The sequence below is a fragment of the Sphaeramia orbicularis genome, chromosome 7 (assembly GCF_902148855.1).
Source record: "Sphaeramia orbicularis chromosome 7, fSphaOr1.1, whole genome shotgun sequence".
Classification (NCBI taxonomy): domain Eukaryota; kingdom Metazoa; phylum Chordata; class Actinopteri; order Kurtiformes; family Apogonidae; genus Sphaeramia; species Sphaeramia orbicularis.
Window position 1 is genome coordinate 38520354 of NC_043963.1, and position 22953 is coordinate 38543306.

At 37.8% G+C, this 22953-nt stretch overlaps 2 protein-coding genes across 6 annotated transcripts in view; both read right to left on the reverse strand.

The window, feature by feature from the left end:
* Positions 1 to 193: 193 nt before the first annotated feature.
* Positions 194 to 14507, reverse strand: LOC115423206 (L-rhamnose-binding lectin SML-like). 5 transcript variants are annotated; one of them, XM_030139972.1, is made up of 11 exons: positions 14421 to 14507; positions 14290 to 14322; positions 14136 to 14192; positions 4904 to 4933; positions 4766 to 4822; positions 2672 to 2807; positions 1676 to 1782; positions 1541 to 1585; positions 1325 to 1457; positions 346 to 449; positions 194 to 239 (listed from the first exon to the last, which is right to left on the reverse strand). In XM_030139972.1, exons 1-11 carry the CDS (start codon positions 14443 to 14445, stop codon positions 235 to 237), a joined length of 732 nt encoding a protein of 243 aa, XP_029995832.1. In that variant the 5' UTR covers positions 14446 to 14507; the 3' UTR covers positions 194 to 234. The 5 variants fall into 5 exon arrangements, with proteins under 5 accessions (XP_029995832.1, XP_029995831.1, XP_029995834.1 ...); XM_030139971.1 differs by having other exon boundaries at positions 4766 to 4828; XM_030139974.1 differs by lacking the exon at positions 4904 to 4933.
* Positions 14508 to 14875: 368 nt separating this feature from the next.
* The window catches only part of dnase1l1 (deoxyribonuclease I-like 1), a 9800-nt gene continuing 1722 nt past the window's right edge, over positions 14876 to 22953 (reverse strand). The window contains 9 exon segments of the mRNA XM_030139961.1: positions 14876 to 17078; positions 17186 to 17247; positions 17250 to 17281; positions 19585 to 19742; positions 19849 to 19961; positions 20061 to 20173; positions 20260 to 20349; positions 21190 to 21278; positions 21633 to 21798. Coding sequence (XP_029995821.1) covers positions 16965 to 17078; positions 17186 to 17247; positions 17250 to 17281; positions 19585 to 19742; positions 19849 to 19961; positions 20061 to 20173; positions 20260 to 20349; positions 21190 to 21278; positions 21633 to 21782 — 921 coding nt within the window. The 5' untranslated portion in view covers positions 21783 to 21798 and the 3' untranslated portion in view covers positions 14876 to 16964.

Consider the following 22953-nt stretch of genomic DNA (forward strand, 5'->3'; position numbering starts at 1 on the left):
AATAGTTAAAAAAAAAAACACAAACCAACAACAATGGAAAATTTCAACTCTTGTGATTCAACTAGGACAACAAACATCACACAAAACAGACCAGTTCACACAGGACAAGATTTGAGCTCAGTTTTATTCTGTTCTCACTTTTCTGGCCTCCACAGATGTGGATGTGATGACCATGGAGCTTCTGCTGACATTTTATTGAGAGAGATTCCAGTATCTTTAAACTGAAGTCACCCCCTAACCTAAAATAGAAAGACAAAAAAAATCTGTTACCGCTGCACAGTTTGTAATTTTGCAATTCTGGTTCTTTATTATATTTTCCTGGTCACATCTAGAGTACCCACTTACCTTGACATGTATATGCCACCTCCAGGTACTTGTAAGTTTCGAGACAGGGATCACCAAACACTGAGCTGGCTGCTCTGATAGAACAGCTGTTTTTACCGTTGCATCTGTAATCAGATCATCAGTGAAAACAAATTCATGAGATCTATGATGTTGTCAGAGAAGAGTGATAAAAATGTGAAAATGTGCACGTGATGATTTAGGTTTTCCAAAACTTTCAAACAGTATTCAATAGTGATGGGGACGAGACTGCCTATGTCGAGACAGAGTTAAGACCGAGTCGAGACCGAGACCGAGACCGTTGGTTTTCCAATGCAGTCGAGACCGAATCAGGACCAAGTCTTTGAGGAAGTAAGACCGAGTTGAGACCAAGTCTTTCAGGAGTCGAGACCAAGACCATAAAAACAAGTTAATTTTCATTACCATGATTTAATATCACCCCAGTTAGTAATCAACAGTTAAGCCTACAGACTAAACTAGACTGGGAATTGTTTATAGGAGCAGTCTGGCACACTCTTGTCTTCCTAACCTCTTCATATGGACTTTTTACTGTCATTAAAAAAATCCCTACCATACGCATCATCTTCTGCCAATTTCTCAAAACTGCTTCAACAGTGCTGCTCTGTCATCAACATGTTAAGCCCACTCTGATTTTGAATCATAGTTAGGACCTGCAGAGCAAATTAAAATGTGCAAGTGGTATGTCTAGATTAGTAGGCTAGTATATACATTTGTAATGATGGATAATTGGATTTTTTCTTAACATAAACATTTTTAAAAATCTGTTGGTCTCGAGGACTCACTCTGAAATTACAAATCCTTCTCCCACTGTGGTCCAAGACCGAGTCAAGACCAAGTCATTGAAGGGTCGAGGCTGAGACGAGACAGAGAAAGCAGAAAATGGTCTTGAGACCAGTCTTGAGTCCGAGACTGGACTCGAGCACTACTACACTAGTATTCAGTTCAACAAATAACAACTTACTTTTCAGCAACTTTGTTGGTAGGACTTATGCACTGGGTGTTTACAAGCTTTGAGGAGAGTCGTCTGAAAGAGCATGTGGTGCCATCACGACGCCCAAAGTCAGCACCGATGACAGAAATGACCTGGTTCTCATCTGACAGAAAAAGAGGAAATAGATGAAAAGGTAAGCAGCAGACATTTTTCACAACATTTTGATTCACAGTGATATGAGCTTACCACACTCCAGGTGTGCAAAAGACTGTTCACATACGACGAGGTGCTCTGTCAAAGTAACAAAAGTCACTTTAGGCATTAAACTTGTCAAACCCTTGGCAGCTTAGTTTCATTGTGATTTTTATGCAAATAACTGACTTGCTGGGATACAAGTGTAAGTGGTCTTCAGGTACTTGAAAATGTTGGGACAGGGGTCAGTTGCAAAGATACTGTGGTTGAGTTCACACTCTGTCTTGCCATTACACCTTCAGGGAAACAGAGCACATTTACAGCAGCGAACAGAGAATACATGCTTTTACAGCAAAACAAGTTCTGTGTCTCTATATCATGGTTGTGTTGAATACACAATAATACACAAACAAATGAGTACTTTAGAGACGTACAGTATATACTACATAATACAGTATATACTTTATAAATTACACAAATGCCTCTCATTCCTATGGAAGCCCATGTCCGCCAGTAAAAAAAAAAGTCAAAATTATGAGATTTAAAAGTCAAAATTATAAGATACCAACAGACCACATAGTCCAGTTGCTCGAGCAGAAAGGTCACTTCTCACTGCTCACTGATCTGGCCCTGAACCAGCACCTTCTTGCTTAAAAATCTCTCAAGGGTACGCTTCCTTAATACAACACCAGTGAAACTGCAAGCATCTCAAGCATTTCCTTTGTGGTAAAACCATGTTAAAAGTAGTCTTTAATACTCCATTTTTGCATCAGAGGAGCCACAAAGTGATACAATTTGTTGAAAAGGTTGACTTTACAGACTATCTTATAATTGTGACTTTTTTTATTTCAAAATTATGACTTTTTATCTCATAATTTCAACTTTTAAATCTCAAAATTTCAACTTTTCTGTCTCATAATTTTGACTTTGTATCTCATAATTTTCTTTTTTTTTTTTTTCATGGCGATTAGTTTTTGTTTTGTGTTTTGCTGGCAGAAATGGGCTTCAATACATTCCAGTACTTTTTTGCTTATTTTTGAAAGATTTTTTAATGTCTGAACATTAAGTTCAACTCTTGGGGACGCATCAAACCCAAACCTTAATTGAGTGAGTAAAATGAGACACACGTTCATACATCATAATGCTGAGATCTTCTGAGTGCTTCTTCCTTCTGAAAATCTGTACCTTGTCCTGACAATAAATTGAGCATCCGCCAGAGAACAGTCAGTAGTGGCGACCTCCTCTGCAGCTTTCCCTGTAGCGCAGGTCTCGTGGTCGTTACGCCCGTACAGTACTAACTGTACATCAATTACTCCAGAATCTGTAACCATCAAACAAGGAGGCATTAAGAAACCAGGGGATAATGTCTACAAGAAGTAGAAACAAAACAAGTGAATAACTTTGAACCTTCTCCCAAACATAGGGTCAGGTTGACAAATGTAAGAGTAAAATACATAGCTATTATGTGACATGTGAATTTGTGATCCAGCTAAAGAGATGGTGTTTTTGGCGTGACATTTTGATGTGTTTTATTTCATTCACTTTTTGCATGGTTTGGTTTGCTTTTGTTTTTTTTCCATTTGTGTCTGTATTTGAGTTTGTTACGCCTCCTAGTTAGCTGTCATGGAAACGTCCTGAACACATGATTGTCTTGACCAACCTGTGGAACTCTGTAATTAACGCACCTGTATCCACTGGGGCACGAGAACAATAAAAGCCTCATTATGGGAAGACGCCAGGGAGAGAGGGACACAGAGGGAGCGAGGGACGCGACCGGAAGACAGCGGCACGCACAGGACCAGCCAGACCCCAGAGTGAGACCACACGCAGCGGCCAGCAGTCAAACCTGGTTTAAGGGGTTGACTGCTACTACACGGACGGACAGGAAGACGGACCGGAGCGCACCGTGTAGAGGACTCCGGGGGGCCGTATACAGCAGCGGGAGAGCAGAGAGCTCTCCCTGCCTGTGAGTATTGGAAAAAGTCTTGATTATATACTCTGACCGGCCTAGGGGTTTGGTACGCTGGTGTGTCCTGTGCTGGCCTTTGTGTCCCGTCTGTCAGGTGCGGCCAGTGGACCCGAAGGAGAGGAGCTGGAGCTGGAGCGGGTCCTAGTGCAGCTCAGCACATAGAGCCTCTAACGACGCAGCGGAGCGGGTCGGACGTGCTGGGGCCGGAACTCTACCTCGTGGATCACCGTCGTGACGCTGCTCGAAAGGGACCATCGTGTCACCTCATTCCTTGTTTTTCTTTTTTAAATTCTACTCTTAAACCTAGTGTTTTTAATTGTATTTATCATTGAATAAATTTTATAATTCATTTTAACAGTGATTTTTCTTTTTTTGGTTACACCATTGCTCTCTTTTTTTTTTAACTTGGGTTTTAATAATTCGCGTTTTAATTCGGTCAGGTTTCCCACTGTTTAAAACAGTTATTTCAAACCCCTCTTCACAAATTCATTTTCCTGATTGAAACAGAAGAATGCTGTCTGGAAGAGTTCATAAAAGTTGACTAAAGCCATGTGAAATGCAGAGGAAAAAAAGGAAAGTAATATAACATGACAAAAAGGATGTAAGAAAATGTAACAAGGTGAAAGCAAAGTAAAAGTCATGATGTGAAAGACACAAAACAATATAACTAGATGAAAATGTAAAAAAAAAAAAAAAAAATACTCAGTAACATTTAAGTTATTTGTTTTGTCTGTCTGTTTGCTTGTGATGATGAGTTGCTGCCTATATATATGTAAGTAATAATATATATATATATGTAATGTAAGATGACAAAAAGGAAGTAAGAAAATGTAACAAGGTGAAAGCAAAGATGTGACAGACACAAGGTCAAAACAATATAACAAGATTAAATTTTATTTATTTATTTTAAGTCATTAACTAACATTTAAGTTAGTTTTCTGTCATTTTCTTACTCTCTATGGGTCCTGGGCATAAAACTGATGTTTTGGGTCTGATAAGGAAAAAATGTGGGAACTCCAGATTTAGAGCACTGTAAAGTTTTTTCATATAAGTGAGTTGTGTTGTTAATCACATCTGTAAACCTCCCCTTTATGTCCTCATTTTCTAATGTAGTCTACATTGTATTTATGCTACATCATTTTTGACCATTACAGAAGAAATGGTAGAATAAAACTTAAGTCAAACATTTATCTTATTGTGTAAATAACAAATATAGACAGCCTTATATTTGCTGTCAAAGTTCAGCAAGAGCAATATTTTTTGTTGTTAATTTTTTTTAAAGCAAATCAATAAAGAAATTAAGACCCTACCACAGCTCAGGCGTTGGACGTGGGGACCACAGGTGGTAACTGTCACTGCAGATACACCTGAAACTCCAAGAGAAATGTGTTACTTTAACATAAAAATATACAATTAAAAAAAACCTGTGAGGTTGCATTGATCTTTACCTGCAAACAGAAGACATGCTGCTGCCAGCACTAGAGAAATGAATGAATCAAATGAGTTGCATACTTTATTTCATAATGTTATTGATGTGATAAATACATAAATAAATACTGTTACTATTTCATCTTCATCTTATCTTCATTTTTGAGATACTTACAGAGATTAGAGCTAAAGTGAGCCATGACAGAAGCTGAATGTGAGACTGTGTGGTGGTCGGGACAGACTCAGTATTTATACATTTGGACCAAGGGCAGCATCTGTTTGCAAAGTAAACTTGAACTCTCAGACTCATCGTTTTATAACAGGGACGTGCAGGAAAGATGTGCACCTCATGATCTGTAGTTCAGATTCATTTATTTGGTTGGAGCAGATACACTGAAAGCACAAAGATTTTAGATAATGGATGCAGTACTACAAGAGTAAAATAGAACTATAAGTTAAGTGATTATTACTAATTTGATAAAAGTGTTTGATGTGAGTACTGTTTTTGTGTAAAAACAGCAGGAGCTTCTATGGACTAATTACCAGTCTGCACAAAAGCAAACATCCCAGACAAACCAAATAAGACTAATAAGCAATTCAGCTCATCTCTAATTTTAGGGAACAAAATAAATAGAACAACGGCAGCATATTGATTTAACTGTTGCTTTAACCTCAAGTGACTTCCACACAGGTACGACTTCGCAAAATCATGACTTACACAATAATTTATCTAAACAATTGTGTAACTTAAATTTGGGATAACATTTAGCCCTAGATGTGCAAATAGACTGCTATGATAAGCCGTGGCATTGGGGTCATATTTTGCTACTAAATATTAACAAATTATGTGACTCTTGTCTCTGCAATATCTTGTCATCAAGCACAGAACCAAATCCATCGTCAGTATTAATTAAACTTCATTCTGATTTTTTTCCCTATAAGCAGCGGTAACACAACACTGACATTTAGACCTTTTTCACTGCAGACATTTTGACTTGTTGAAGCAGAAAACACACACATGTAACTGGTATCAGTACAAACGGCTGCATCCCATTTAGGTGGGTCAGTTTCCTTGAATCTGTGCATGCTGGTTCATTGAAATGGCCTCTTGGGGAAACTAAATGGAACAGAGCTGTTGTTTATGTTGAAAAGTGTTACTGATACGGATTAACAAGTCACAGTTTCTGATGTGAAAATGTCTATCATCATCCTGGAATGTTAATACAATGAATGCACTCAGTAGGGAGACACTGGGCAACACTAACACTATGTTTTCTGCTCATACACACAGGTGGGCCGTCCTGTAATACATGAAATTTGTCTTGAGAATTAAGTCAGTTCGCTGGAACCAGCACTACAGATATCACCAACCTTTTTTTGAAAGACTGCACATTTGATTGACAGTAAGTATTGGTGACAGAATCATCAGCCAATCATATTTTGATGTTAAATGACAGGATGCCTTCAGGACTCTGTGCTACCCCCAATACTCATAATGAAAGTCCTTCATATGAACATGAATTTAAGCAAAAAGAAGACATCCCCTCGAACCACTACACCAGATCTCGTTGGCAATCTATTGAAAATACCTTTTTCAAGGCATTTTTAGAGAGAAAAGAAAAATAACAGAAATACCTACACCCAAACTCTATTCACTAACAAAGGCCAGAAAAGGTTTTGTGCAATATTTAAAAAAAAAAAAATGTAACTACAAGGTCTCTGAGTGGCTAACATCTAGCACTGAGCACAAGAGCTAGTCGCTGTGTAGTTTTTAATACGAGTAGATGGATATGAAATGACTTTTGCAGTGTGAACAGCTTCACTAAGGCAGCAACAGGGCTCTGAGCAACATACAGTACAATGTGAGCAGTCCATCAGAAAACATGAGGTGAATGTGGGGTGCATTTGCAGTTGAATGAGCTAAGGAAACATGAGATCAGATCAGCATCCACAATGAGAGTCAGAAGAAGCCGGGACATCCTGAAGCGCCGTATGGACTGTATCCTGTTTTTGGAGCAGCGAGAATTATCTTTCAGGTGACACGATGAATCCAGAGATTGGCTGAGTAGTTGAAGTTGTCACCGCTGTTAGGCTCATGTGGAGGACTAAGACCTCTGAGCCGTCTTCATTCACTGTTACACACACACTTTGAACCTAGTCACGTCCCAATGAGCTTCAAAAATTAAAGAATGCAAGACACTTTTCACAAATCTCAGTGAATTTATCTGCTTGTTTTCCTCCAATGTGCCAAACTACTGGATGAGTTTTTTCAAACACAGCTGCCATGTGCCATGTAGGTGAAGTGGAATTTTAATACACATTATTTGTATCTGGTTGTGTTGGCTGTACCAGAGACATGTAAGATAGGTGCCATGTGGTTTACTATTGTTTACTGAAGGCCCTGACTGAAACCCCATAGACGCCACTGCTTAAATGCAGATGACTGGTGGAAAATGACAGCTGTAAGTATTCACTGTTAAGAAACAGTCAGACATGACCCAACTGCTTTACTCAGTAGCTTGGAAAAGTGTTTTCTCTTATGCCCAGTGATGTGAAGCAGTGTCAGGTTAACAATATTTACATCTAGTCTTTGGACGTGGACTGAGAGATTTGAGGAAGAAAGATGTGCATTTACAGATTCCCGCTGTTTTTTCCCTGATTTTGACTCCTGCAGCTTTAACACTGGGTTTAACAGCTATGAGTTAAATCATTCTCAAAGTCAAGTCAATATTTTTCATGTTAAGAATGTAAAATGTAAACAATAAAGCAACAGGTTATTGTATTAGAAACCATTTCATAATGAAATATTAAATATTAATAGTATGTTAAATATTAAAATTGGAGACTATGGCTCAAAGTATAAACACTAAACTAAACTGAAGTACATGTGGATACATAATCTTGGTGACAGTATGTCAGTGCATGTGAAGTCACCAGAGGCCTCTTGACTGAACCATCTTCAGTCATAATTTTGAAATAAAAAAAGTCATAATTATAAGATAGTCTTTAAAGTTGATCTTTTCAACAAATTGCATCACTTTGTGGCTTCTCTGATGCAAAAATGGAGTATTGAAGACTACTTTTAACATGGTGTTACCACAAATTAAATGCTTGAGATGCTTGCAGTTTCATTGGTGTTGTATTAAAGAAGCGTACCATTGAGAGATTTTTAAGCAAGAAGGTGCTGGTTCAGGGCCAGATCAGTGAGCAGTGAGAAGTGACCTTTCTGCTCGAGTAACTGGACTATGTGGTCTGTTGGTATCTTATAATTTTGACTTTAAAAACTCATAATTTTGACTTTTTTTTGCTGGTGGGCATGGGCTTCCATAGGAATGAGAGGCTTTTGTGTAATTTATAAAGTATGTACTATATTGTGTAGTATATACCAGTGGCGGCTGCTCGTCTTTCAGACAGGGGAAGCTCATTGTCGGCTTACATCAAAAAAAAAAAAAAAAAAAAAAAAAAAGGTCAAGTTATTTAAACATACATTCGGCCCTCCGTTCCTTTTTAAGAAAATGCTCAGTGACCTTATCGTACCAAGTAGGCGTCTTTTCCAGGGACTGGACCAGTGTCCTCTCTGCTTAGATTGCCTTGGCCCATTGTGTTGTGGGTGTAAGACTTCAGCCTTTTTAAACAAGAGATGCTCCTTTCACTCCGACCTAGCCGACAGTTTGATTGATTTAACTATCTACAAAACGATATTAAACTCGAACAAGAAATGATTAAATTCTGTAACTGAAACAAGAAAACAGTGAAATTATGTTAAATTGAAACAAGGAAGTCCAATGACTGTGTTTTATTTACAGTGCAAGAAATGAATGAGTAATTTCGTAGTGGTTTCTCTCTCTTTCACAGCAGAATGCGCGACGGTATTAAACTGAACTGTGTCAGTGAAAGAGCAGATCTGAAACTAGCTGTCAATCAAACGATATTCAGCCTTTCGACTGATCCTCCAATCAGCACGTGGGATTCTGGCGTCCAGCCCGGCCGAGCTCCGCCCACAGCTCCATTCACCCCCAGAGACGCCCGGCGTCTGGGGGCGGGACAACATCGTGGCATTTATCCAATTACCGTCCAGTTTTGACGCAATGAAAAAAACTGTTCCACTCAGTCCCATTGAAGCCCAGAGACGCCTGGCGTCTACGGACAAATGCACTGAGCAGAGATCGAATGAGAAAACAGCGCAACGGGAATGGATGAGAAGTGAACAACATCGCGCCCATTGATTTGTGATAAAGCTGATTCTGAACGAACTCATCTTTAAGATGAATGTGTTCTAACACATTTATAGTCAATAAAATGTCAACACAACCGAAAAAATTTAACCATTTAATTTTCGTAATTTTAGGGGAAGCCGGGCTTCCCTTGCAGTCTATGAGAAATTGCCACTGGGTTTAACAGCTATGAGTTAAATCATTCTCAAAGTCAAGTCAATATTTTTCATGTTAAAAATGTAAAATGTAAACAATAAAGCAACAGGTTATTGTATTAGAAACCATTTCATAATGAAATATTAAATATTAATAGTATGTTAAATATTAAAATTGGAGACTATGGCTCAAAGTATAAACACTAAACTAAACTGAAGTACATGTGGATACATAATCTTGGTGACAGTATGTCAGTGCATGTGAAGTCACCAGAGGCCTCTTGACTGAACCATCTTCAGTTTGCTTCATACTTATTATTGTGAGTTGGAAGTAAAGACATATCCTAAAACTCCTGAAAATGTCATTCATCTATCATGAATAGTTCAAAGGTAATGGTTTCATCTTTAAAACCCATGGTGTTTGATAAGTCACAGTGGTTGGAGAAGCTTGTTTTTATGTTCAGTAATGATAGGTTTTGCTGGAAAAGTCACTTTTGCTTCAGTTTTCTCTGCTTGGATAGAACATGTACATGATCAGTAAATTCAACATAGGAAGATACCTGATTTTCACTGGAAAATACAAAGCATCAAATAAAAATAGTAATAAAACCCTTGCTAAAGTTTAAATGTTGAGAAAAAAAAATGGAAATCACCAAAAAATACTAGAACTTTAAGGTTTCAAATAAATAGCCTGTAGACAGAGGATCTGTATAATATCAGTGTTCTTAACCTCCTAAGACCCAGGAAATGTCAGCAAAGTACCAGCTTTTTTTGTTTTTATTAAATAAGTGCCTATATTGGAAACATCATGATGCAACAGTTTTTTCAGATGCAGTTTTTAAATTTTTTATGGAATGTCCTTTGTGGTGGACAGTTTTCTTTTTCTTTTTTTTTTTGTATAAAGTTGTGAAACTCTTGTCCACAAATGTGGACAGAAAACCCATAGCTGGTCTGAGGAGGTTAAACAAAATCTCTTTTGAAAGAGATTTTTTGGTCACCTGAAAGCTATAACCTTCTGTCACTGAGACCACATAGTGATAACAGTCTTTTATCCAAAATCTCCCCTCAGAACCATCCATGTTAATATTTACTTGACCAAATCATGGTGTTTTCTCCACTTTTCTAGTAGTTATTCAAAATCACACAAAGTTACAGCACATGTTCTTATTTAATTTATTTTATTGATGTTTGTGTATTGTGTGAAATTAGAGCAACTTTGGAATTATGAGTAAGTCTGTAGGGATATAAAGCATTTCCTGAATAAACAGCCTAAAAGATAAGTGAGCTCCACAGACTTGACAGTGTTATTTAGGATGATTTCATGATCATAAAGCATTGGTGGAAAGAATATCCGTTCTGTGCGGAAATGTTACTTCATAGAGTCCTTGTGTTTCAGTATGTTTACTCCTTTGGTGTTGTAGGACCTGCAAATAAAATGAAAAACAGGTTTTTGTTAGGTATCCAAATGCGCTTTATCAGCTTCACACAGCTTCATCCTTAGTGAGAAGGACTTACTTTGGCATGTATAAGCTAGCTCCAGGTACGCGGTTGTGTTAGGACATGGCTCGCCAAACACAGAGTCACTTGCTCTCATGGTACAGGTTCTTTTCCCATCACAGCTGTGGACACAAAAGACATCTGAGTGTCATTTGAGAGCAGATGAAGTGGGGTGGCATCGCAAATAAATGTCATTTACTTTGGTTTTCACAAACCATAACCGGATACTTCTGCTGAGAAAATGCACTGGTCTGTAACTAAAATACCTCCAGAATAAAAGTAGTGAAACTTTACTGAGTTTGTAGCACTTAAAAATGTAATTTAAGTCAAAATGAAGGTTGACTGTTTCCAAAATACAGTTTTTGGTCAAAATGTGAAATTGTGGGAATTAATGAGAAAATGGGTTTTACTCTAAAAGAGTGTTTGTCTCAGATCTACCAGATCTACTTTAACACATAAAGACCTAAACAGCTACCGATGACCAAAACCATCTACTGATCTAAAATGTTTAATAACTTCTGATCCACTAATCCATGACCCATTTGGACGTTCACAGGCTCCGTAGTGAACATGGAAACACCATCATCTTCTACAACATTGATTCACCAGTAAAACCCATAGAGTTGGATCAATGACAGTGGATGGACACACTTGCTTTGAGCTCAGTTAAGGATATATTTGCTGAAATATCACTTTTTATTCAGTTTTCTCTCTTTTTAATATAATAACCCTCAACTTTGATCTGAGATTTTATGAATATCCACACAATCAGTAAATTAAATATAGGAAAATATCTGATCTTCACTGAAAAAATGTAAACTACAGCAGATAATGTCATTATAAATGGTGATAAATAACTTAATAAAACTTAAATGCAGAGAAAAAAATATTTTGGAACTGCATCAAAAGTAGCACTGGGTTAAAACACTGTCTGTACATTACAATACATTCACTTTACAGGTTCCTTCTAGTGGAACATTCATAAATCTACTTAGACCAATGTACACTGTTGCCCCAAAAGTTGGAACACACATTCCTCTTTTTATTCCTATTTATACACAGCATTAATCACCTTTAACCTGGTGTAATGATTACATACTGAGTCCCAGTTAGACTTTATCGATAAAGAATAAATCGCATTGTCACAATCATTTCATGAGAAGAGGTAAAAATAATTCATTCCTCTTTTATGGGCAACAGTATAGATGTGTAATAATACTTTATCATTTACACTGAAAGCATCGGGTAACCAGAACTTTTGTCATTTGTCTGTTCATGTTATTAAAGTATGTAACATTTAACACATTTAATCTCTGAAGCTGAAAATTTCTAGTCATGTGGGTAATTTCACCTCTCAGCCACTTTGTTAGTTGGGTGTGAGCAGTCAGTGTTTTGAATCTGAGCAGCATCACGTCTGAAAGAGCATGTTTCGTGGTCACGGCGTCCATAGTCAGCACCACAGACAGAAATGACCTGTCCCTCATCTGAGAGAGCAAAAGAGCAGAAAGAACTTTAAGAATCACAGAGAAAATCCTATTTGAACTTCAGGCGACCAAAGAAATGATTGAAATGGAAATGACTTGTGATTTTTGCTTTTGAATAATGCGAACTCTTTTCTTACCACAACGCAGGTGTGCCAGAGAGTGTTCACATACGACTAGGTGAGCTGCAAAAATAACACCAGTCACATTAGTTGAGGTCTTATGAAAGTTATCGTCAGTTTTGCATTACTTGGGTGCAGACAAGAGACTGACTTGCTGGGACACAGCTGTAGGTGGATTCCAGGTATTTAAAGGTGTCACTGCAGGGATCAGAGTCAAAGACATCTGGACTCACTTCACACCAGGTCTTCCCATTACACCTGTGGACAAGACAGAAGAACATGTGTCATTGTTTTTATTCACCCTCACTAAAGAAGATTATTCCACATTTTCAAAAAGAAGCTACTTTTAGCTTTGCTTCCTCAAACTAATGCTTCAGAACCTGGAAACATGGCAACATATACACCCATTCATTAAATTGTATAAAAATATCTTGCAGGTTTATTTTCTAAAATCTGGACCTTGTCTTGAGGACATCCAGAGCACCATCCAGAGCACATGCCGTGTTCGCAACTTCCTCTGGAGCTTTTCCGGTGCCGCAGGTGTCAGAGTCTGCACGTCCATACAGCGCTGTCTGCACACTGATCACTCCTTCGTCTGTCAAACACCACAGAGGATGAGGGTAAGAAAAAAAAAAGAACAAAATGCTAAATACAAGATGCAATAGACTGAATCTCCAAGAACACTAAATGATTGACATATTCAGTCTCAGTGTTGACTGATGACTGATTCATCGAATATATACAACTAAACTGCACAGGTCAATATTTAATAACCTCATCCTTTTCATTAAGTCAAAAAATAAACAGTTCAAAAGATAAAACATTTGCTTTTTTTTGTTGGACAATAACAGTGTTTATTAAAGTGTATTCTAGTGCTTGGCAAAAGTCCTCCACAGTACAGAAAGTATGTGTTACTGTCATCTATAGACGAGGCCGAATTGAGATTCTTTGCGTCTTTTAATTCTTCTGCACTGGGTGAAATACCTAAAACCTACCTGTCTGTCGGTCTGTCTGTCTGTCTGTCTGTCTGTCTGTCTGTCTGTGTCTGCCTGAGGAAAATTGTTTTAAATATTCTGAAAATTTTCTGATTAATTTGTTGAGAAATTAACAATCCATGTTTGCTCTTAAAGAACTAGATGTTTCCTGGATGCTGCTTTTGTACCAAATCATGGTTATGACTGTTTGCATCATTTGTTTTAAATTAAACTATTATTTCATTTTTTTAACTCATTATTAGCACCATTACATTTTTTTTTCTTGAATGTGTTACAGCCTTTATGTGAGGAATGGATGTATATTATCAAATGAAGTGAAGGTGACCGAAAAAACCCCCAAAAAAACATGAAATATAATGTGTTCATACTGTCTACAATGACATAAAAGTCACAGTAGTTTTTTGGGTTTTTTTTTTTCATACAGTTTCTTCCTCTGATTTAGGGTTGTACATACACTGTTGCCCATAAAGTTGGAATAAAATATTTGTACATCTTCTCATGAAAAGATTGTGATATATTCTCGATGGATAAAGTGTAACTGAGACTTAGTATGTAATCATTACACCAGGTCAAAGGTGATTACTGATGTGTATAAATTGGAGTAAATAGAGGAATGTGTCTGAAAACAAAATTATTCCAACTTTATGGACAACAGTGTATTATGTGTTTGCCTACTTTGCATAAATCAACTAATTTTCTTAAACTGTACAGTGAACTGAAAAGCCACAGTCCAAAGAAACTTTTGTCCAAATATTCCACAACAGTTATAGCAAAAATCAGAGTCCTACCACAGCTGAGGCGTTGGACGTGGGCACCACATGTGGTGACTTTTGTTGCAGAGACACCTAAAACCACAAATAAAAGGATAAACGTAACACAAAAGCACACAGCAAAATGTATTCCTGTTTTTTCATCATGTAAAAACTGAATGTAAATATTTACCTGCATCCAAGAGCAAGCAAACTGCTGCCAGCACTGGGGGGGAAACAGAACAGTTAACTAGCCATACTTCACCGTATAACAAAAAACAATATGCATCTAACCAAGATATCCTAAAATTCACCAGTACTCACAGACTGTGATGCAGAGGCGCAGCATGGTGATGGACTTAGTGAGACTGATCTTGGATGCAACAGGCGGCTCAGTATTTATTCTTTCATATCTAGGACAGTGTGTGCTTATGAAAACAAACCTGAACTTGTTACCCTGCTGACAAAACTGGTTATATAATCTAAAAAAAAAAAAAAAAAAAAAAAAAATGGCCAAACACTCTCTAAAGAATACTGACCTCAAATCAGTTTGGATGCAGTGCTCATTTTCATGCACAAATTAGTACTTTGGGGAATAAAAAAAATATTCAGATGCAACATGTTTTATATAATGTCCATAACATAACAAAGTTGTTTCTTTCCCTTTTTGTTAAATAGTGGAGTGCTGTATGTTTAAAAATGAAGAAATGAGTGTAACATGGCATAAAGAAGTAACTCACTGTAGAAATGCAAATGTCCCAAAGACAAGACAAAAATGCACTGATGATGTGGAGTTTTTATTTATGTACAAATGACCGTATACAACAGAATGAGATCACATAGAGCAGGAAGGTACTCAATGACCAAGCTCTAAAAAGAGACAAAAAAAACTTGTAGTTAAAAAAAAAAAAAACCTTAAAATGAAGGAGAAATCTAATATGTATATACAGTACATATACGCAGTGTTGACTGTGTCCAACACAATGACAAAATACCAAAAAGAAAGACATTAAACAATTTATAACAAGTGTAATAAATATGTTCAAATCTCAACAATTGCATTTGCAGTGCATTAATTGTTTCTTGCATAAAAGACATGTGTGCAATCAGAGTCATAATACTGCAGGTAAAATCCAGAGATCACCAAATTTTTTGGATCATTTTAAGGAGTGTGGTGGATGTAATCACATTACTAATAATCTAATCATTATTAATAATCATAGTCTGTGGCCAAACTTACAACACTTAGATATAAAGTTCATTGTGTTTGTGTTTCCTCTTTTTTTTAATACAAGCGGCTCTATTGCCATGCATTTTTATTTTGATCTCAGTTTGCAACTTTCCCAGAACTGAGTGGCTCATGGTCACTGAACTTGGCATCAGCCTGTTAAAAATATCACAAAGGAACATCAGTGAATGACGTATCCCCCTGGCCTCCACAAAATCCAAAGTGCTTGTGCTGATGCGAGTTTCACGCACTGACAGGAGAGAGGAAGTATGTCTGTGTACGTTTTCATTTGTCCCGGTCATCTGTCATCTTTAGTTGTTTTCGATGTTCAATTAGACTGGTATTTCTTCTTCTTCTATTAGGTTGGGGGTGGGAACCAGATGTATAAACCTGTAGGGGGAGTGGTCTGTAGGTTGTTTTCCCCTGTCAGGGGTCTTGGAGGGGTGATCCTGAGTTTCAGGGGGGTTAGTGGGTATTGTGCCTGAGTTTCAGGGTCATTGGGGTGGGGGTGGGGGAGTCAGGGGCATGGCCAAGGGGGAGTTGGGGGGGCAGTACCCCCCAGGGGCAAGAACTGCCCTCCACAGGGACAAGCTCTGTCCCCCTGTGAAATGCCCTGTCCAGCCTGCCAGAGCTGAACAGATGCTGTTTGACAGTCCCTCCCCCCCAGTCCAACAATCACAATCCCCCTTGGTGCAACAATATTTTCCTGCACCCCCAAACAAGCAAATGCCCACCCACCCATGACATTCTGGTCACACCTCTGAGGTGAGTCCAGGTGTGAATGGTTGCTTTTTGAGAATTATTTTGGGAGGCTGATGATGCCTTTTCCTTTTTCGGGCTTTTCCTCTATTCTTGGGTCCTTGGTTTGTCTTTGAGGAAGGCTCAGCCAGGGTAACCTCAGGTCCCCAGTGCTTTCCTGAACGGCTTATCTTCCTTCTTTTTCTCTTTGGCCTTTGTAGGGATTTCCTTTGCTGTGTAATTGAAGGTTCAGATGACCCCCAGTTTGTGTTCCAGTGGGTAGTGAGAATCAGAACCAGTCTGATTGAACTTTGAAAACAACTAAGGATGAGAGAGGGAGTAGTTTTTGTGCATTTTACTGGAAAAATACTGAATGTCTTGAAATGATATGATGATGAGATGACAAAGTCAAAAAATATTGGATGGTTTTCCATTTATGCTCTAAAAACAAACTGATGACAGTTGAACCAGTTGAACACACTGATCATTATATCTTCTTGAATCAAATGCCAGGGGATAAAAAAGGTTCTTAAAAAATACTGAAGTATGACTGATTCAGAGGGAATCTTTCACATCTTATCTGCTACATATCTCTGTATCTTTACCTGCTAAAGCTAATAGTCTTAAATACTAATGATCTTTACATTCTCACACAGATAAAGATGAGGATAAATGCATGCGCAAACAGTTGTGTAATGTATAATATTATCTAACTCTGAGCCCAACACTGGAGGATATTTCACTGGAGTGCAAACACTCATGTTTGACAATGTAGATTGCAAATGGTGCCCCAAGCTGCCCTTAACTGGATGTGAAAATGAGATGATATAAGGCCCCGAAATGTGTCCAGGGGAAGCACTTTGGTTGAACTGTTAGAACCCCTTCTTCGGGCTCTTTCTTCATTAGCTGCAGGTGAATATAAAGGCGAGGAGGATGAGGAGGAGGTTGAAGGAGACTCTGGATGCGGTGGCCTTCATCAGGACCTCCACAGGGTAATGGTCACTGACCTCTAGTGCCTGAACAGATTCAAGAAGAAGAAATGGATTAGGAACAGCAGAGCACATCTACAAAGATCTAGTATGTTTTACATTAATATTACTGAGTCACACAGCCATAGTGTTACCTGCTCCTCTGTGAGCTGGTATGCTGCTTGGAAGTCAAAGGGTTTGGCTGAGGAAGGAACAACTTGCTGATAAACTTCTCCCCGTGCACAACAATCCTGTAAAAACACACCAGGTTGGACATGTTAAGTCAAAGCTCAGGTTCAAAATGTGCAGTTGTACAAACATCCTACAACTCTGTGACATTAAGTGTAAGTTTCAACACTGACATCCTGGTTTATATCCTGTTAAGAATACAGCTGATAGAAGCAAAGACAAAGTGATGTCTGTGAAATTATGATTTCAACAGGGTAACAGTAGTGTGGCTGAATTATTCATCTATAGCAAACATTTTTGTTTAGACCTTTAAAGATTAAGATTAAGACTGAAGCACTAGTGTGACATTTCTGTGAGTACATGTGTGAAACTGATACTGCTTTCACAACCGTCTGGAGACAGATATGAGACTAAAGCTAGGAGACAACTAAAACACCCACAGTGAGACATACTCAGCTTATTACTGACCTTACAATCACAAAACCCTGAATGTTACTGACACGCTGCATAGGGACAATGCCTATCCATCTGTAGTGAAATACTACTTCAAATTCTTTTACAGTGCTATAAGTTCTTTGAAAATACACCTTGTTATTTGAAGCTTATCAATAATAAACTTAAGATATTACACTTGAGATTATTCTTCTATTCTTTTGTAATGCGTATTTATTGTGTAATGACCATAACAAAAAATTTATTCTGATTTAACTAAGTAAATGGTTTAGATCCATCCATTTAATAATTACTGCAATCATGGAATCATGTTCTTTAACCCTTTAACTGATGTGAGTGGCTTCTCATTTCTTCAACAACCATCAGTTTGATAGAGTGCATAAGGATTGGACAATGTCTGGATGCCAGATTAGAGTAAAATTGTGAAAGAGGCCATGATATACAGGGTGACCCAAAAAAACGGGAATTTTTGAAGTACGTATTGGCAGACATGAGCAAGTGGCAGCACTGCGAGACAGTGAGCCTGAGCAAGTAAACACACCCCCATTTTAGTAACCATTGGCGGCTGTGCAAGAATTGTTCGGTAACCGTGTGATCTCAAGATTCTGTAACGTCCCCTGGCCCCCTAGATCGCCAGATTTGTCTGTTTGTGATTTTTTCTTGTGGGGCTATCTCAAGAGTAAAGTGTACACGACTCGACCAAGAACTCTGGATGAGTTAAAACAGAGAATTCAGGATGAAATTCACAGTATCCCAGCTGAGATGTTGCAGCGGTCAATGAGGAATCTCAACAGCAGATTCCAAGAATGCATTCGTACAGGAGGACGCCATCTACAGGAAGTAATTTTTTAAAAATGAAAATTCCATCATTGTTTCTTAAATGGTATGTTTTAAGGTTTCAATTACTATGAATAAAATATTTTCTTCCATCACTATTTTTATTGGATTGTTAAAAAGTTCCCGTTTTTTGTGTCACCCTGTATAACTTTCACACATGGATTGGCCACTATAGAGACCAGACCTGAATCCCATTGAGAATTCTTTATTATCATTTATTCGTAATATTAAAGCTACACAAACTCCAGAAATTATTCACAGAAAACTGTCATTTTTTGCTGATCAACATAATTATTGTACAAGACAAACCACTGAAACACGGTGTGCTCTGCCTTTAGGCAGAACAAATCAGGTACAGCGAACTGTTTTTTATCGGGCCATGGTTGCATGGAATGGATTGCCAGTGTTTTTGTTGTTGGAAAATAATAGAAAATGTTTTCAAAAGAAATTAAAACTTTTTTTGTTTACAAAACAGGCATGAAATGGAATGAGTATTTCTAATATTGAAAGATGTTTCAAGATTTGTACCAGATAGCTATTGATTGGTGAAGGAGTGCAAATGTATAGTACTTATTTTGTTTGTTTATTCATTTTAATTGCATTGGGCTGTTGCATATGTCCTGTGTGTGTGTGTGTGTGTGTGTGTGTGTGTGTGTGTGTGTGTGTGTGTGTGCGTGTGTGTGTGTGCGTGAATGTTGTAAGATTAATGTAAAAATTTAAAATTGTAATGTAATGTAGAGGAGACCCCAGGAAGAAAAGCAACTGAATCATCAGTTGCTAATGGGAATCTTAATAAATGTAATGAAATCTCTGGGATGTGCTTTACACAGCTGTCTGACTCTCCATTATCAATACAGGATCTTGATGAAAAATGAATGCAGCTATGGATGTAAAAAGTGTTGTGACACTTATTGTGGCACTACATTAGCACTGAATGGCATAAAGCCTGCCCTGGTAAGTGTGTAATCAAAGCTAAAGACAGTCCAACGAAATATTGCAAGTGGGACTTTTTACACATGATTTAAACTTGTATTTTTTCACCAGATCTATGAAAGATTTATGAGTGTGAGTTCACCTGTCATAGGCACAGGAGGTGGACGACCGCACAGTGGTGTCAATATCATCTGAGATAAGCCAGTAAAGATTCTGGTCTGTAATCAGGCGCACCTTCCCCCTATTCTTCTTGGCGAGGTAGCTGCAGTCAGCGTTGAAGTCCCCGAGAAGCATCACATTCTTTACAAATGCACAACAAAGCTCATTGTTCATCTCCAACAGCGCTATGAAGCCGTGTTATTGCAGGTGTTGTACTAAAATTCAGCAAAACAAAGTCAGCTTTTACCTCAGTCCTCCATTTCCTCTTCATGACTTGCAAAACATCATAAAGAGCATCCAACTCCTTCGTAGCGTTGGCTGGAGCTGTGTGCTGAGGTATGAGAACAAACTCCTTTATAGCTGAATGTAAAGATGAGGGGAGAGATTGATATGTTTAGGTGTGAGTTCAAGATGCTTTTTCTGACTTTGGATCAGATTTCTTCAGGTCAGTGAGCTCACCTGTCTTTGGGGCTTTAAAGCGGACAATGAAGGGCTCTCTGGCAAAAGCATCTACATCCCCTGAACGATCATCTGGATACTGATACTGTCCCGTCACTGTCACTGTGTTGGTCCTGTGCACATTAAGGAACACATTGTACTGACTCTTTATGCTTTTAATGGACAGTTTGCATGAGTGTAGATTCATGATAAAACCCACCTGTAAACAAACACGTACTGCTCCTGGTATGAATCAGACCTGCCGAGTCTCTCACTGGCTACGACATCATAGTGGTTGTTAGTGTCATAACTGAATATTAAAAAGAAAGATCTGTTAGAACAGCTGTTTACTTCTCTGTGTGAGAAATGTCTAACTCTTCACTTACAGCTGTACCAACATCGTGCTGGTGTTTTGTTTGTGTAGACCTTGTCCTTTCTACAAACTTACCCTTAAAACAACTTTAAAAACAACCATTAACCCTCAAATGCAATGAAAGTATCAAGAAGACATAAATGTTGCTGCATTACTCTCAGTAATATATGGCCACACACACAAGTAGACAATGTGCACCTCCCAAAATACACTTCTGTTTAGAGCAACACATAGTCATAGCTACCACGCCCTTACACATTATTCACACTGCTAGGTGAGATGTTTGGAGTGCGTACAGTTGCGGAAAAAATGATTAGACCACCCCTTGTTTTCTTCAGTTTCTTGTTCATTTTAATGCCTGGTACAACTAAAGGTACATTTGTTTGGACAAATATAATAATAATAGCAAGAAAAAAAAAAAAAGCTCATAAGAGTTTAATTTAAGAGCTAATATCTCGCTATTTTCCAAGTTTTCTTGATAATAACCAAAATCCCTTCAGTTCTTACATTATAGCTATGGCATTGTACTGCCAAAAACAGTAATTTTAGGCATTCCATGTTTTCTTTTCTGTCTGATTTAGTCACATGATACACACAGAAGTTAGTACTTGATTGCATAACCATTGTTTTTGATGACTTTTGATGGTCTAATAATTTTTTTCCGTGACTGTATTTGAGTAAGTGTGTGTGTGTGTGTGTGTGTGTGTGTGTGTGTGTGTGTGTGTGTGTGTGTGTGTGTGTGTGTGTGTGTGTGTGCATGAAAGGGTGAATGAACACCTGTTAAGCTGGGCCATCAGTGCTGGTAAAGCTGTATGTTTGCTGTCTCTCACTTCTTGAAGCAAACACACATCACAGCGAGAGATGATCTGGAACAGACATAAGAGAGAGAAAACATCAGGGACTGTCTACATGGGAGGTGTTTGTTTCATGTTGTTTCAGTCGCCATTTTTAGTCTCATGCTGCTTTAACAGATCTATTTACAGCAAGTGAACTTTTTCATGCCTTAAGATTTTAGCAACAGTTAATGTGTGTTGGGTCAGCTCTGTCCCATATAGACACCAACAGACAGATGAAGGTGGTGCTGTGTGTTGCCTTCATTATGCAGGTGTGTACAAATGCATTAACTGCCCTGGAATTCTTCAGGAAATCTAAACTGGTGTCAAATATTTTTCTGTTTAAATTAACTTAGTCAGGTTGAATATAATCATGCTTTGTTTTACCTTCACAAGAGTTTGCATCACATTGCTCTTCTTGGATTTGGAGTCACCAAAGTGTTGCATATTGAAGGAGCATATTCTGAAATCTGAAGCCCCCTGAATGCCACACACTGCACTGAGGAAGGAGAGGAGGAAGAGGAACAAAGACCTCATGACGCCAAAGTGTAACCTAGAGCACAAGAACAAAACAACAAAACACAGACAAGGACGATTTGAGTTAATTAAATGTTTTACCGTGTGTGTGAACAAAATGTGTAGAGGCTTTATCTGAAAAAGGACATAATGATATGACAGTAGTATTTTTCTGCTTTTCTTTATCTGCATTTAAAGTGCATAAAATAAGAGAGTGGTAAGAGAGAATGTCTGGGGTGTGAATGTGAAAATGTCAGGGTGGTGTGACTGTCAAAACTTTACACCCAATTATTCAGCCTGTGTAAAAATAATGAAATTCGTGATAATACACCTTCTAATTGACTTAGACTGCTCTGATAATAATAATTAGTCATATTTAAGTTTTGATCTTTATACTTATTTTTCTTTCATGGTTTCACCTCTTGACATTTTCAGACATTTTCTTCTTTTTGCTAAAAAAAAAAAAAATCATACAAATGTCATTTCTAACAACATAACACCACATGTCTGTCTCACCTACTCTTATTTGTCTTTGACCTAAGAGCACCACAGGTCATACTTAAACAAATCCACCACATGTACACACATAATTAGAGTAGATAACACATATGTACACAGCGGTCATTGACAGGAATATGACAGCATGATGTTTGACATCACTGGAAAGGCTGAAGATATGAAAATAACCTGATTCATACATTGTTTTTGGAGGATATTTTGTCCTAAATGTATATTTTCAATAACTTTGACAGCAAAAATGTCTGATGTAACCAGAAAAACCTTGTAACGACTAATTAAATCTGCTTAAAAAATGTAAAATTCAGAGCAAAAAATGTCTGGTTTGGCCAAATCTTAGATCATTTAAAAGTCAATAAAACAAAATTTATATTGTATAATATTATGGGGTGTTTTGTGGTTATACCATGTGGCCTTTTCAAGTGCATTCTTACTTTAGATTAAAAGTTGTGGTGCAAATCTCATTTCAGTTCATGTGAAACCAGCATAAATACATAAAGTACATTTTAAGAATCCTGATTCATGCTTTTAAAGGAGGTTTTGCCCATTTCTATTCATCACTTGCAGTTTTCATCAGACTAAAACCAGCCCTATTGGTTAACTCTGGCTCATTCACTATAAATGAGATTAATTAGTTTGCACAGTCCCTGTTAAATGACAAAATAAATGAAACCAG

Excerpts from the sequence above, each read along its gene's own strand:
- LOC115423206 (XM_030139971.1), bottom strand. The coding sequence starts at position 14,445 with ATGCTGCGCCTCTGCATCACAGTCT. Across the intron at positions 4,829-4,903 it reads AGCATGTCTTCTGTTTGCAG|TTTCAGGTGTATCTGCAGTG; the intron begins GTAAAGATCAAT and ends TTTCTCTTGGAG. Across the intron at positions 450-1,324 it reads ACCAACAAAGTTGCTGAAAA|ATGCAACGGTAAAAACAGCT; the intron begins GTAAGTTGTTAT and ends ATCTGATTACAG.